At 37.9% G+C, this 12,188-nt stretch overlaps 1 protein-coding gene across 14 annotated transcripts; it reads right to left on the bottom strand.

The window, feature by feature from the left end:
- Nucleotides 1–624: 624 nt before the first annotated feature.
- Nucleotides 625–11,580, bottom strand: LOC4346442 (tRNA-specific adenosine deaminase TAD3). 14 transcript variants are annotated; one of them, XM_066304208.1, is made up of 11 exons: nucleotides 11,415–11,580; nucleotides 8,600–8,647; nucleotides 8,435–8,517; nucleotides 8,304–8,355; nucleotides 7,432–7,505; nucleotides 6,569–6,690; nucleotides 5,856–5,938; nucleotides 4,389–4,470; nucleotides 1,228–1,689; nucleotides 1,027–1,133; nucleotides 625–949 (listed from the first exon to the last, which is right to left on the bottom strand). In XM_066304208.1, exons 3-11 carry the CDS (start codon nucleotides 8,493–8,495, stop codon nucleotides 757–759), a joined length of 1,236 nt encoding a protein of 411 aa, XP_066160305.1. In that variant the 5' UTR covers nucleotides 8,496–8,517; nucleotides 8,600–8,647; nucleotides 11,415–11,580; the 3' UTR covers nucleotides 625–756. The 14 variants fall into 14 exon arrangements, with proteins under 14 accessions (XP_066160305.1, XP_066160310.1, XP_066160309.1 ...); XM_066304213.1 differs by lacking the exon at nucleotides 11,415–11,580 and adding an exon at nucleotides 11,111–11,258 and having other exon boundaries at nucleotides 6,605–6,690; XM_066304212.1 differs by lacking the exon at nucleotides 11,415–11,580 and adding an exon at nucleotides 11,111–11,258 and having other exon boundaries at nucleotides 1,240–1,689.
- Between the last annotated feature and the right edge of the window lie 608 nt (nucleotides 11,581–12,188).

Below are 12,188 nucleotides of genomic sequence, written 5' to 3' on the forward strand. Positions count from 1 at the left end.
TATAAGAAGCCAATTATTCAGACTACAAAAAGATCTCCTTTGAACAACTTACAAACCTTACGTGCTATGGTACTATTGGCATATTTCACCTTAATATAAAATTGAAGATGTTTTTATCGGTACTTTGGTACATCCTCCATATATAAATCGGTTTTTAAGTTTGCTCGCTTTTAGAAATACATATATGTATTTGAGTTGAGTTTTAAATTCGCTCGTTTTTGGAAATACAGGAGTCATATAAAAAATCTCTTAAAAAAATACATGCTAACTTAAAATGATTGGACTCTAATTACAACTTATGATTTTCTATAAATATATATATCCAAGCAAATTCTCACAGTGACTTTCACCTTAACTAAACCGTATAAAATAAAATAAAATAGCCTTCACCCATTACATGCACGGGTATTTTTTCTAGTAAAGTAAATAGGGAAATATATTACAATATGTTGATAATGGTACCAACAAATGCCAAAAATATACCACACCTTGAAATGCCATACGATATATGAACGAATACGATAATATCGATCACCAACTTCCGTTCCTCAGGCAAATTAGTCAGCAAACGTCAAGAAAATATCTGCGACCCGAACCTGAAGGAAATAAGACAGTAACAAAAGCTAGGAAAATAGCTAGTACAAACTATGCAGTTGAGGTTGAATTACATAATATAATGATACAACATGCCAAGCTGTTCACAAAAATCAAAACTGGAAAACGGCGCACCCTTCATGCAGAGCACGCCAAGCTGTATCAGCATTTGTCAGAACAATCGCCCGAACTATTCGAATATGACTCGGGCACTTTTACCCTAAATACAGAGTAACGATGATTTAAACTTTTCTCCCCGTGCAATCTGTAGACACTGCCCAGTGCTCCAGTAATTGGATTTGGGAAAGCATAGAAGATACGTTTGAATCTTTGATGTACAAGTGCCATCGCACACCTTCGATAAGAACAAGAAATATGTGAGCAACTGAACAGAAAGCAAAAGCATGATGCCATACTTCAGTAATAACTTACATTGAGCAAGGTTCCCAGACTAGGTAAATGTCAAATCCTGTACAAAGGTATGGTCTGGTTTCTGACAAGTCATCGCAGATTGCTTCATGTGCAATTTTTTTGTCGTCCTGAAGTTCAATTCTGACTTTAGCCAAAACGAGGAGAAACAATACTGATAAAGGCAACATTGAAAAGGTAGAAAATAGGAGTAACAAAGCTCACATTTCTATCCACCTTTAGTCGTTTTGCTGATTCATTAACAGAATAATACTCCATATTTCCATCTGAATTTGGTTTGGTTGATGATATAATTGAAGGGAACATCACTTTATCCCTCTCCGCAGCATTTTCAATCGCAACTATGGCAGCATGTCTCAGAGGGTGCCATGGAAAACCACCTTCACAGGGCAATGACTTCTGCTCAGACGGCCTTGGTTTCATCCATCCCCAAGGGTTTAAACATGAGGCTTCCATATTCAGGCTGTTGCATTTAGAAACATTGGAGTTTGACAGGAACAACCTGCTCCCTTTCTTCTCAGTTACTTCAAGTGATGAGAAGGGGCTGTCTGAATTCAATTCAGCACATTTGTTACTTTTTAAACTATCATGTTGGAGCGTTTGGTCTGTAGCCTTTGCAATAATCTGCATGGTTGATGGATTAACAACAACAGCAGCATTGCCCACCTGGTACAAGCAAGGAACCCATGTTGAATTAAACATAATTATTTGATCTACACTGAAGTAAACAGCAGAGCATGACAGACATCATATGCATGTCCAGCAGTTTCGTGTTAAAGGAAGCACATATATGGACATCGTGCTTAATAACAAGGATTTAAATCTTCTCCAATAGAGGATAAATACTTGCTCTCAAGCATATGTACCTCACAATTTATTAAACTTGTTAGGTTCGCACAGATAGGTTGCCACGCAATACTACAAAAATGTCTTATTACTAGCTCCTTAAATTATCACAGGTAATAACTATATTGAGGAAGGAATGACATCAGGCCTGAATTGGAGGGCTTTAGGAGAGAAACCCTAGGGTGGGGTGATATTTAAAACAGAGAAACTACTTCACTGATCTTGCTTGATTCACAATGATAACTGGCTCATGTAGTGGAAATGGCATCTAAAGGACACAAGATTTGAAAGAAATTCCAAAAGATAAGAACTAGATACAGGTAGCAAGTTGGATACAACTTATATTGCTTATCATATTTTCTTCCCACATCATAGCCGGCCATGATCCTGTCTGCCTGAGTCTTTCCCTAGTCCCTACTCCCTACACAACCACTGCACCACCATCCACACTACTGTTTCAGGGGGTGTTTAGATCCAGGGGTGTAAAGTTTTGGCATGTCACATCGGAATGGGGTGTTTGGGCACTAATGAAAAAACTAATTATAGAATCCGTCAGTAAACCGCGAGACGAATTTATTAAGCCTAATTAATCCGTTATTAGCAAATGTTTACTGTAGCACCACATTGTCAAATCATGGAGCAATTATGCTTAAAAGATTCGTCTCGCAAATTAGTCGCAATCTGTGCAATTAGTTATTTTTTTAGCCTATATTTAATACTTCATGCAGGTGTTCAAACTTTCAATGTGACAGGGTGTAAAATTTTGGGGTGGGAACTAAACAGGCCCTCAATGTTGATGTCAACCGCAGTTGACAACCACAGCTGTAATTCTCAACTTTGAGTGCTACATCTACACTTTGTCCACATCCAGAATTTTCCTTTATGTCCAGGTTAACAATAAAGGAATGCATCTGAGTTATGGATGGTAGCTATTTGAAATCTGATTATGGATCAAAACTTTATTATCCAATACTCAAAAGGAGAGAAGAGACATGGGAACATATCATCCTAGTCCCTTGTTTTGCGTCAATGCCATAGACAGCAGTAAGCATATAGACACTATTCAAGTATGTGAAGGACAAAGATGATGAATGCTCGTCGTAAAACCGCTTCAGTGTGATGGTTGAAGCCCTTGGTAGCCTCTCGAAACCTAGAGTACATGACAACATTCATGAGAACATGACATGTTACTTGAGAGATTCCTTAGAAAAGGTTCAGAAGGGTGAACATGGAATGTGGCAGAGGTCAGAGTACGCCAATGAGGCAATCCTATTAAAGTACAAAATGGATGAACAGTGAAAGTGTGAATCCCTCCCATCTTCATTGATCTCAAATGTCCCCTTTTATAGGGAGGATTTATGTACATCCCTAGGATTCTCCTAGGATTTAAGGAGGTTTTAAGCCTCTAAACGTGGCTGTTTATATGACACAAATGCTCCTCAATATGGCTGTTACAAGATTGATGATTCACTTGAATGCTGCCATTGCTGCCCTTTGATGAGATCAAATATGGCCTAATGATGGCTTTTGTAACAAATCCCACACAGGGCACTCTACATGCTCCACACCATGAAACCTAAGTCAATGGCATGGAGGAGGTGGCCAGGTAACAATGATAGCCTTGAATGTGGTACCTATGCATACATGTTCATCACTTCTATGAACATGCTTTCAAGCTACATTTCAGCCCAAGATGAACATAAGGTGACTTTGCTCTTGACGTAGGATTGGCCCAATTTCCAGGTGAGAAGGATAATTTTGATAAGGAAGAGAATGGCCTAATATGACTAAACACCAAACTTGCCAAACCGCACTACAAGTTGTTATTAATTGTGCTAAGACATAGCTGCAAGAATAACAAAGTAAAGAATGATTATTCGATGAGGTATTGAAGTTAAAAAATATAATAGTCTGACTGAATTATTAGTCAGCATGGGTTCTGAAGTTACAATCTCTGACTGATTAACACCAGTGAAGCACTCAAGGCAATTGGAACTAGACAAAACCTGAAACAGCTAGCAATAGAAGGAGCCTAGAATCAGCATCAGATTGCTCACAGGAATTTATCTTTGTGATCATACATATCCGGATCATTGAAATCATATCCACCAAAACTACGGCTATCCTTTTCAGAAGATGGTCAGGCCAAAATTCCTCATCAAATGGAGGAAGGCTCAGAAGCCATAATTAGTGGCTTCAATACAAATGTAGCGTGGGATTGCACGACTAAAGGTGATGAGGCCATATGCAAGGAATATATATGAGAATGATACTTTAATTATTATTCTTTCTCAATTCACTACCTGGGTTTACCAGCTGGCTACTGCCAGTTCTATAAACTTTGATATACGCATGAACGCATAGGTAGCTAACCAATGATGTTCAATTGTTCATGTTAAAGCACTGGTTAACAACTTAACATCCTAAAGAAACATGCAAGCATAGTGCCCACACCAGGTGGAATACTATATTTATAGCATAGCAAGAAAGGAATACTTTAAAAACAACAGTAAAGTCACCTCAGATAACCGCAGTGCAGTTCTCATGCAATTAAATATTGATGGCAATTCACACTCTTTGAATCCAGATACACCATCCAAGCTGCAAGTAACAAAATGGCTATCAGCACAGCTGTAAAACAAAATGCAATAAAACATGCTCCAGCTAACTTTTGGTTTATTGGTTCATTGCAAGTCCAACTCAACTGAGCATGTGGAGGAGAAATTAGTATATCAATATTTGTATTGTAAGGTATAATCTGATGGATAACTAGGAAGAGATGATATTGTATGGTACAGATGACCCTGGTTTCACTGCCATCCAGAAATAATACAAAGCGAGATGACACTTGGCACCTGCATTTTTCACCTATGACTCTCTAAGTACATTTTACATTGATATCTGGTCATAGCTACAAAGAAGATATTTTGGCACTAAATGCAGTTAATACTCTTGATGTGGTAGTCCACTGTAAAGAGAAAAAAAAATCAAAGATGACCCTTCAATAGTTTCAACCATGGAACTTTGAACCCTCTAAATATGATGAAAATGACATTGTTCCATGCCAGATTACACTCTGGTCACAAAGCAAGCTAATTATGAGTGAGACAAATCATCCACAAAATTGATTTTGATAAACAGCTAACCCAAAACAGATTAAGGCATGTTAGGATCTCTTCCCCGGCTTGGGAAAGCCTTTCTCAACAAGGCCAGTAAGACAACAAGTTAAGTGGCTTTATGGGACAATTAATCGGTCTACTTGGTATGACAGTTTACAAGGTAGTTAAATGATAGTGATTACAATGTTTTTTTTGCTAGTGATTAGCAGGCTTATGGTTTAGTTCTAGGACTTAAAAGGTATGTCAAGAACATGTCGACCAATGAATTTAGCCATATGATAGCTTTCGGTTGCTGATTTGGTATTAAAGTTAGTTAGAAACTACTCCTATCGGTCTTGAAAACATGTTGTTTTGGTCTTTTTGATGCGTTTCAAGTAAAAAATTAAGAACTTTGAACATCAATATCTTTTTAAGTATGTAGGTTGCATGCATGAGAATAATATGTTTAGATTTGTTTCAGAAAAATACTTTCATAAAATTATAACTTTCTCGGGTCATAGAAATATCTTGGAGTAGAAATTTGTGGTCAAAGTTGTTCCAGGTCGTGTAAGCATCCAAAACACATCTTTGAGACCAGAGAGAGTAACTATTTATGATGAGAAGATGGTAGGATAGATATTAATTTTGTGGCAGGGATTCAGTGACGAGGCATAGTCCTTGCAGATTTGATATTATGTGAATATACATACATAAATGGAAAATATAAATAGGCAAACCAGATATTTAGGCTGACTAAGACCCGGATTACCATACACTCGCCGCTACAAGGTGAGGCAACCTAGTACGTACTTGTTACTGAGTTTCATAACCATTGTTACTTAAACATTCATCAGAATAAAACATAATGTGGTCTGTGCAGAAACATACTCGTGTGGGGGATGATAAGATGTTGGCCAAAGTTTGCATTGTTCCTCCCACTCCTCTTTTGAAGTAGCAGGAAACCTCGCAACCTGAGAAAGATTTCTAGCAACAATAAATGATATATGATATGCCTAATATAAAGACAGATTCATATCATAAGAACATAGCAAAATCTTCTTACTAATCAATTGCTTGAAGAATGATACTCCCCTGTCACAAATAAGTGACATTTTGGTGCATGTGCACTTGTGCGGATAAACTTTGGCTATCAACACGATCTCTACGAATATTTAGATTGCACACAAGAAAATGATATTTGCAGATTGTTTTGGAGCATACTGTATTTTTCAATATATCATAACTTTCATTTGCAGATGTCCAAACATTCCTTGTGACTGGAAGGATTACCTAAAGATAAAATGCTATATCTTTATCTATTATTACTACTATGATCCATACATTCCTTAGATGTTGATGGATTCAGGAGGATTAAATATCACTTCACATTGCCTGTAGGTCACACAAAGAAACATGTAAGGATTTAACACGGAACAATCACTATCTTGGTGGATAATTTCCATATAAGTAAAACTAGAGACCAATAATTTTGATCTTAATGAATGTATGACATGATTAAGTTAGTAAATAAGTCCAATATGCCTACAAAAACAACAGAGAACTCAAATTTCCGAACTCCCAAGGTTAACAAAAGTACTTACTTTTGCAATGAAAGTATTCAATTCGTAGGTACCTACAATCTTTTTTACATCTTGAGGAAACATTTCGCTACAATGTTCAGGCCCAGTTGCAAGGCATAAGATGATTGATAACTCAGATTTTTCTGTCAAGGAAAAGATAATCAAATTATAAAAGTAAACAGAAAAGTGTTCAACATAATTACCCAGGAACTAACTTAAAACATTTGTAGGCTGGTCAGTTTTATGTCCATATTCTAGCAATGGATCAGCATGTACTAGCCTACTCTTGCACTTCTTCTTAGGCAGAATCAACGGAAAACACTATGAGCTTCTAGATTTTAGTTCCCAGTTCTGCTGCTTTTTTAGGTAAGACTAAGTTTCTTGAAAATAAGGTTCAGCATCTCACATGACAATATCAGCATTAAAGATTGAAGAGTATCGTTGAATGAGGAATCAAATTATATATTTAACTTGTTGAAGAGAAAGCCTGCTGATAAATTCCACCAAGGTTATAATCATTTATAGGGTTGGAAATCCACATTTAAGATAGTTTTGTTACACTTACACTCATATACTATAATTCTGGGGGCAATACCACCCCCAACCCCCTGGTATTCACAATGACAGACCAAATTAAGCTCAATCTGAAAAGGTGGAGCTTTGCATGTTGAATTGATGATTTGGCTTCATATAAACTGCCGTGCACATGCATGCACAAGTTTTTACAACAGTAGACCCAAAGCTGCTACAAACCATCTATTTTGTTTGGGTGTTGGATGTGTGGCCAGTATTACAGTGTATGGATGAATGGTGAAGCTGGACCAACTTATAAAGTAGATGGACATATCATGGAATCGATTGAGAAAAGAAAAAAGAACATTTACCACCATATTCACAGCACCGACGCACCCGTTTTACATGCCGAAGATTCTCCAATGGGCATGCTTGACTCAATTGCCTGAAACCCAGTCACATTGATAACATCACTGCTCTAAATATAGCCCACTTGTTAATTATAGTCAAACCGTAACAAAAGAAAAATAACAGCACATGAAAAGAAGAGACAAACATGTCAAATAAATAAGTGAAATACATGGCCGGTCCTTAAACTTCTGGGGTGGTGTCACTTAGGTCCCTAAACTTGACCACTTTTAGGGACCTAAGTGACACCACCACACAAGTTTAGGGACTGCTCATGTATTTCACTCAATAAAGATACACATGCCATTTAGACATCGGAAATTAAGCAACTGTGACACATAATTCAAACTTCCTATTTGAAGAAACTATCAACAAAACAATTAAAATTCCAATTTCATGCCAACATACGAATTGTAATCAATATATGTACATTCTTTACAATTAAATCATTATATAAGCTTCTGTTAAATTAGTTGGGGTTTAGATTCTGAATCCCAATGATTCCTGAAATGAATTAAACAAATATGTATTCAGTCTTTTTGACAAGAAATATTCAAATTAAGATTTTTATTTAACTCTTAGACGATGACATAAAGAAAAAGTCCTATCAAGAGAAATTAAATTCGAAATGTAACATTATAAAATTCATAATACAGCGTAACCTAAAACAATGCCATCTCTCTGTTTTTTTATCGACTAAATTGCGCAGAACAGAGTAAACAATCCATTCAAGTTCTTGGTAAATTCAGTTCTAAATTCCTGAATTGAAATTTGTAAATGAGAATGCTATAATTAGCATTAAAAAGGGAGAAAATGTGGAGTTCCAGTCCTTTACCGAATGAGACTGTTGGCTAACTTGGGCTCAATCTTGGCAGCAATCACTTCAACTGCCCAAGAAAATAAATAAGAAATAACACTATGAAACTAGCATAGGGAAAAAATAACTAGATTGAATAAAACAGAAACCTGTAGAGCCACGGAGGGAGGGAGTTGGGTTGCCTGGGACCTCAGTGAGTTCCCATGCCATGAAGACCAATTCGCAAGGTAAACTGGAGTCGAGAACAAGAGATCTTAGGCAGAGGTTCTAAGGTAGATACGCCATCAAAAATGAAAAAAAGCAAGGATGCACACATTTTGCCTCAGTAATGCTAAATCGTAGATCAAAGAATCAACTGCCCCCTGCATGTTTATCAAGTGCATCAGCTCTGTTCCAATTTCTCCGACCACCCTTAACAAAATTACTACTTCCCCATTCCTATTCATGTCTTGCCCAATAGGCCAATACCAAAACATACAATGACAGCAGCGACTTACTTGCATCCAGTCATTCACAAATCTAGTATTGGCATGTGGCCTGTGGGCGGCAGGATAGCAGTGGGATTTTTTGTGAACAAGGGATCCTCTACACATGAAATTCACTTATTTTGGCTGGCAGTTTTTGTTCTATGTGGGAACTAATAAGAAGATAAGATCTTTTGTGCAGAATAATGTGTGACACCATATGTTTTTAGTGTTTTACTGACTATAAGAGTATGTTATATTTGATGATATATATAATATTTTCACTAAAAATATATATATATATATATGGGGCGAGTCCCCGAATCCTTTTTTTTTTCAGCTTGCCAAGTCGGACACTCGAGTCCGAGTCGGACTCCGACACCTGTGTCCGTGTCCCGGTAACACTGCGTTGAGTAGGAGCCTCGGATGTGGAGGCATGTGCCGGAGCGGGGAGTAGCCAGGATTTTTTGGTTGGGTAGTCCTACTTCAAAGGTTCACATCACATATAAAAAATTTCCGAACACCGCAAATCCCATATACAAGTACAAATTTAATTAAAATGTGATAAAAATAAATCAATAATATCTTTTAACATCAATAATCGACTAATTTTAAAAAGCACGTTCAAAATGTGCAAGTTCAAACGATGCAATATCCACATTACTCTTCATCAGAATCTACAAATCCTACAAACTACAATGGCAGCAAATCAGCAGCATATCGCTGACTCATCATAGATGAGCAGGCCCAGGATTTTAAAGTTGTGTATTCAAAACGTAAAAGGGTAGGAATTTTTTTTTAGAGCAAAAGACTAATGTTTGGCATGTATAATATCACACAATTCTAAACTATTAGTTGTGTATATTCTATAGCGGATATAACACAAACTTGAGCATAATTTTGTATATTCATAGAATTTTCATATAAAATCCTCCACATATAGAATTACAACATTTAATTTACAATTTTTCAACATATCAATATCTAGAACATGGCAAATGATAATAAATAAATCTTACAATTTAGAGGACAATTTGCCAATGCTTTTTTTTAAAAAAAAAATGAATGATGCTGTCCTCATCCTTAACTTGAGAAGAAATCCCTTTCAATAAATGTAACCAAGCAACCATTCAAGTTTTTTTGCCCTTGCTTCTTAAATTGTTTTTATATAGTTCATTGAAGAAAATCCCTTAATGACTCTAGTTCTATTGATGCATGCAAACTTACAAAATGTAAAGTCGCAGCACATACAGAATTGGAGCCGTGGAACAAACCTGAGACAAGATAGTGAGGACTTGAAACAGTCAAACGCTAAGATAGATAGACAAACAGACAGAGTCAGTGAGGGCGTTGGGCGGCTGCTGGCCTCCAGGGGCGGGCCCAGGATTTTCAACTTGGGTATTCGAAATTAGAAGGGATAAAATATTTTTTTCCAACCCACAAAGTCTAATAGTTGTATATTTATAACGGTATAAAGTGTTCATAGAATCGACCAAAAATTGAATGTGTTAAGCATATTAAAGTACAGTACTAAACTATTAATTGACAGAACATATCAAATTTATAGAGCATAGAAAATGGAAAAATGATAAGAAATCTTACAATTCAGAAAAGAACATTCCGCTTCTTGATATTTTGAAAATATGTGCACTGATAAATACTACAATATGGTCTTCCAATTTAAGTACTGACCATGCTAACTCTGCTAAATATGTGCACTGATAAATACTAACTCTGCTACAAAGCTTCAGAAATCAGTGAATCACAAGTTTCAAAGTTCAATTGTTCAACCATGAACCATGAACCATCCCTGGATGGCTGGATTCAAATCCTAAATAAAAAAAATGTTCAACCATGAACCATTCCTGATTCCTGGATTCAAATAAACTAATCCTAAATCCTAAATCAAATGAACCATCCTAGATTCAACTGTGAACAATTCCTAACCCAAAATGTTTCTAACCAAAGTAACCATCCTGGATTTAGGCAGTACAGAGCTGAGAAAAAGGACAATATGCCACTCCATTCGGTGGGTTTAGATAAAATGCCACCCAATACATTGCAAATGATAAAATGCCACTCAATATATTACTTTCAGGATATTTTGCCACTTTGAGGGATTTTAAGACCAAAATACCGCTGGCTGTGGATAGAGAGGAAGAGGGAGGAGCGGAAGGTTGACCCGGACGACGCTCATGCTCGCCGGCGGCGGGTGGCGAGCGCACTGGGGCGGGCTGCGACGGGCGGACAGGGGGAGGAAGACGGCGACGGCGATGGGGAAGGAAGACGCCGGCGATGGGGGAGGAAGACGCCGGCGAAGAGGGAGGAAGACGGCGGCGGCGATGGGGGAGGAGGGCTTACCGGCGTCTTCTTCCTCTCCTCGTCGCCGCTAGCGGGAGCACAGACGGCGCTCGTTCTTCCCTCGTTGCCGCCCGCCGCCGGCGACTACAGCCGACGCCGTTCGACTCCCCTCTCCGGCTCTCTCCCCCTTCCTCTCTCTCTCCATGGTAGGGGCATATTTGTCTTAAACCTTCTTAAAGTGGCAAAATATCCCAAAAATAACCTATTAAGTAGTATTTTATCCTTCGCAATGTATTAGGTGGCATTTTGTTAAAAACCCTCCGTATCATATGAGTGGCATATGGAGTGGCAGGGGAAGAATTACCTTCGTGTGGAGCTCCGGGAGGCGTCGCGGTGCGGGGAGTGGAGGGTGGCGGCGCGGGCCGCGGGACGCCGGGACAGCGTGGGGAGGCGCCGAGTCGACGACGGCGCATCGGCGGTCGCCCGGTCGCTCTCCTGGCTGTGGCGGCTGGATGGGTTAATTAGATTTTGGGATGTTCTTTTGGGCCAATGGGCCTGAAATAGTGAGGAGAGAAGGAATAAGTTCATCTGAAGTCCCTTGACTTGTAAAGGAATCCGATTTAAGTCCTTCAACCAGAAAACCAAATACGACGGGTACCTCAACTATCAAAACCGATGTAATATAGGTCCCATGGCAGTTTGGATGATGATTTTAGCTGATGTGGCGCCTACATTGCTAATTTAACTCGTTTTTCATCTAACGTGGTATTCACGTGGTACATGAAGCAAAATTTAATCTTTATTATTATAAAAATTGAAGATATTTTTACCGGAACTTTGGTACGTCATCCGTGTTTGAGTTGATTTTTTAATTTTATGTTATCTCTATCAACATTTCCGTTGTCTGTTAATAAAGAAAAAAAAAGTCCTACTCAAAGAGGTAAAAACGAAAAAACAAAGTCCGACTCAAAAGCAATAATAAAAAAAACTTCTGTCGACAGTAAAATAAAAAAAAAAGCATCTTGCGTCCGACTCCCATAAAAAAAAGGAAAAAAAAGTCTCGCCAATAAAAAGAACAAAAAAGAAGTCCGTTTGGTTTCTTTGGCACGGGTATTTTTTTCAATTTTTTTTTACGCGA

The sequence above is a fragment of the Oryza sativa genome, chromosome 9 (genome assembly GCF_034140825.1).
Source record: "Oryza sativa Japonica Group chromosome 9, ASM3414082v1".
Lineage (NCBI taxonomy): Eukaryota > Viridiplantae > Streptophyta > Magnoliopsida > Poales > Poaceae > Oryza > Oryza sativa.

Coding starts and splice junctions, on each gene's coding strand:
- LOC4346442 (XM_015756523.3), bottom strand. CDS start 8,495: ATGGCATGGGAACTCACTGAGGTCCCAGGCAACCCAACTCCCTCCCTC. Junction 8,356..8,434: donor CTCCCTCCGTGGCTCTACAG/GTTTCTGTTTTA, acceptor TTTCTTGGGCAG/TTGAAGTGATTGCTGCCAAG. Junction 7,506..8,303: donor TTAGCCAACAGTCTCATTCG/GTAAAGGACTGG, acceptor ACTGGGTTTCAG/GCAATTGAGTCAAGCATGCC.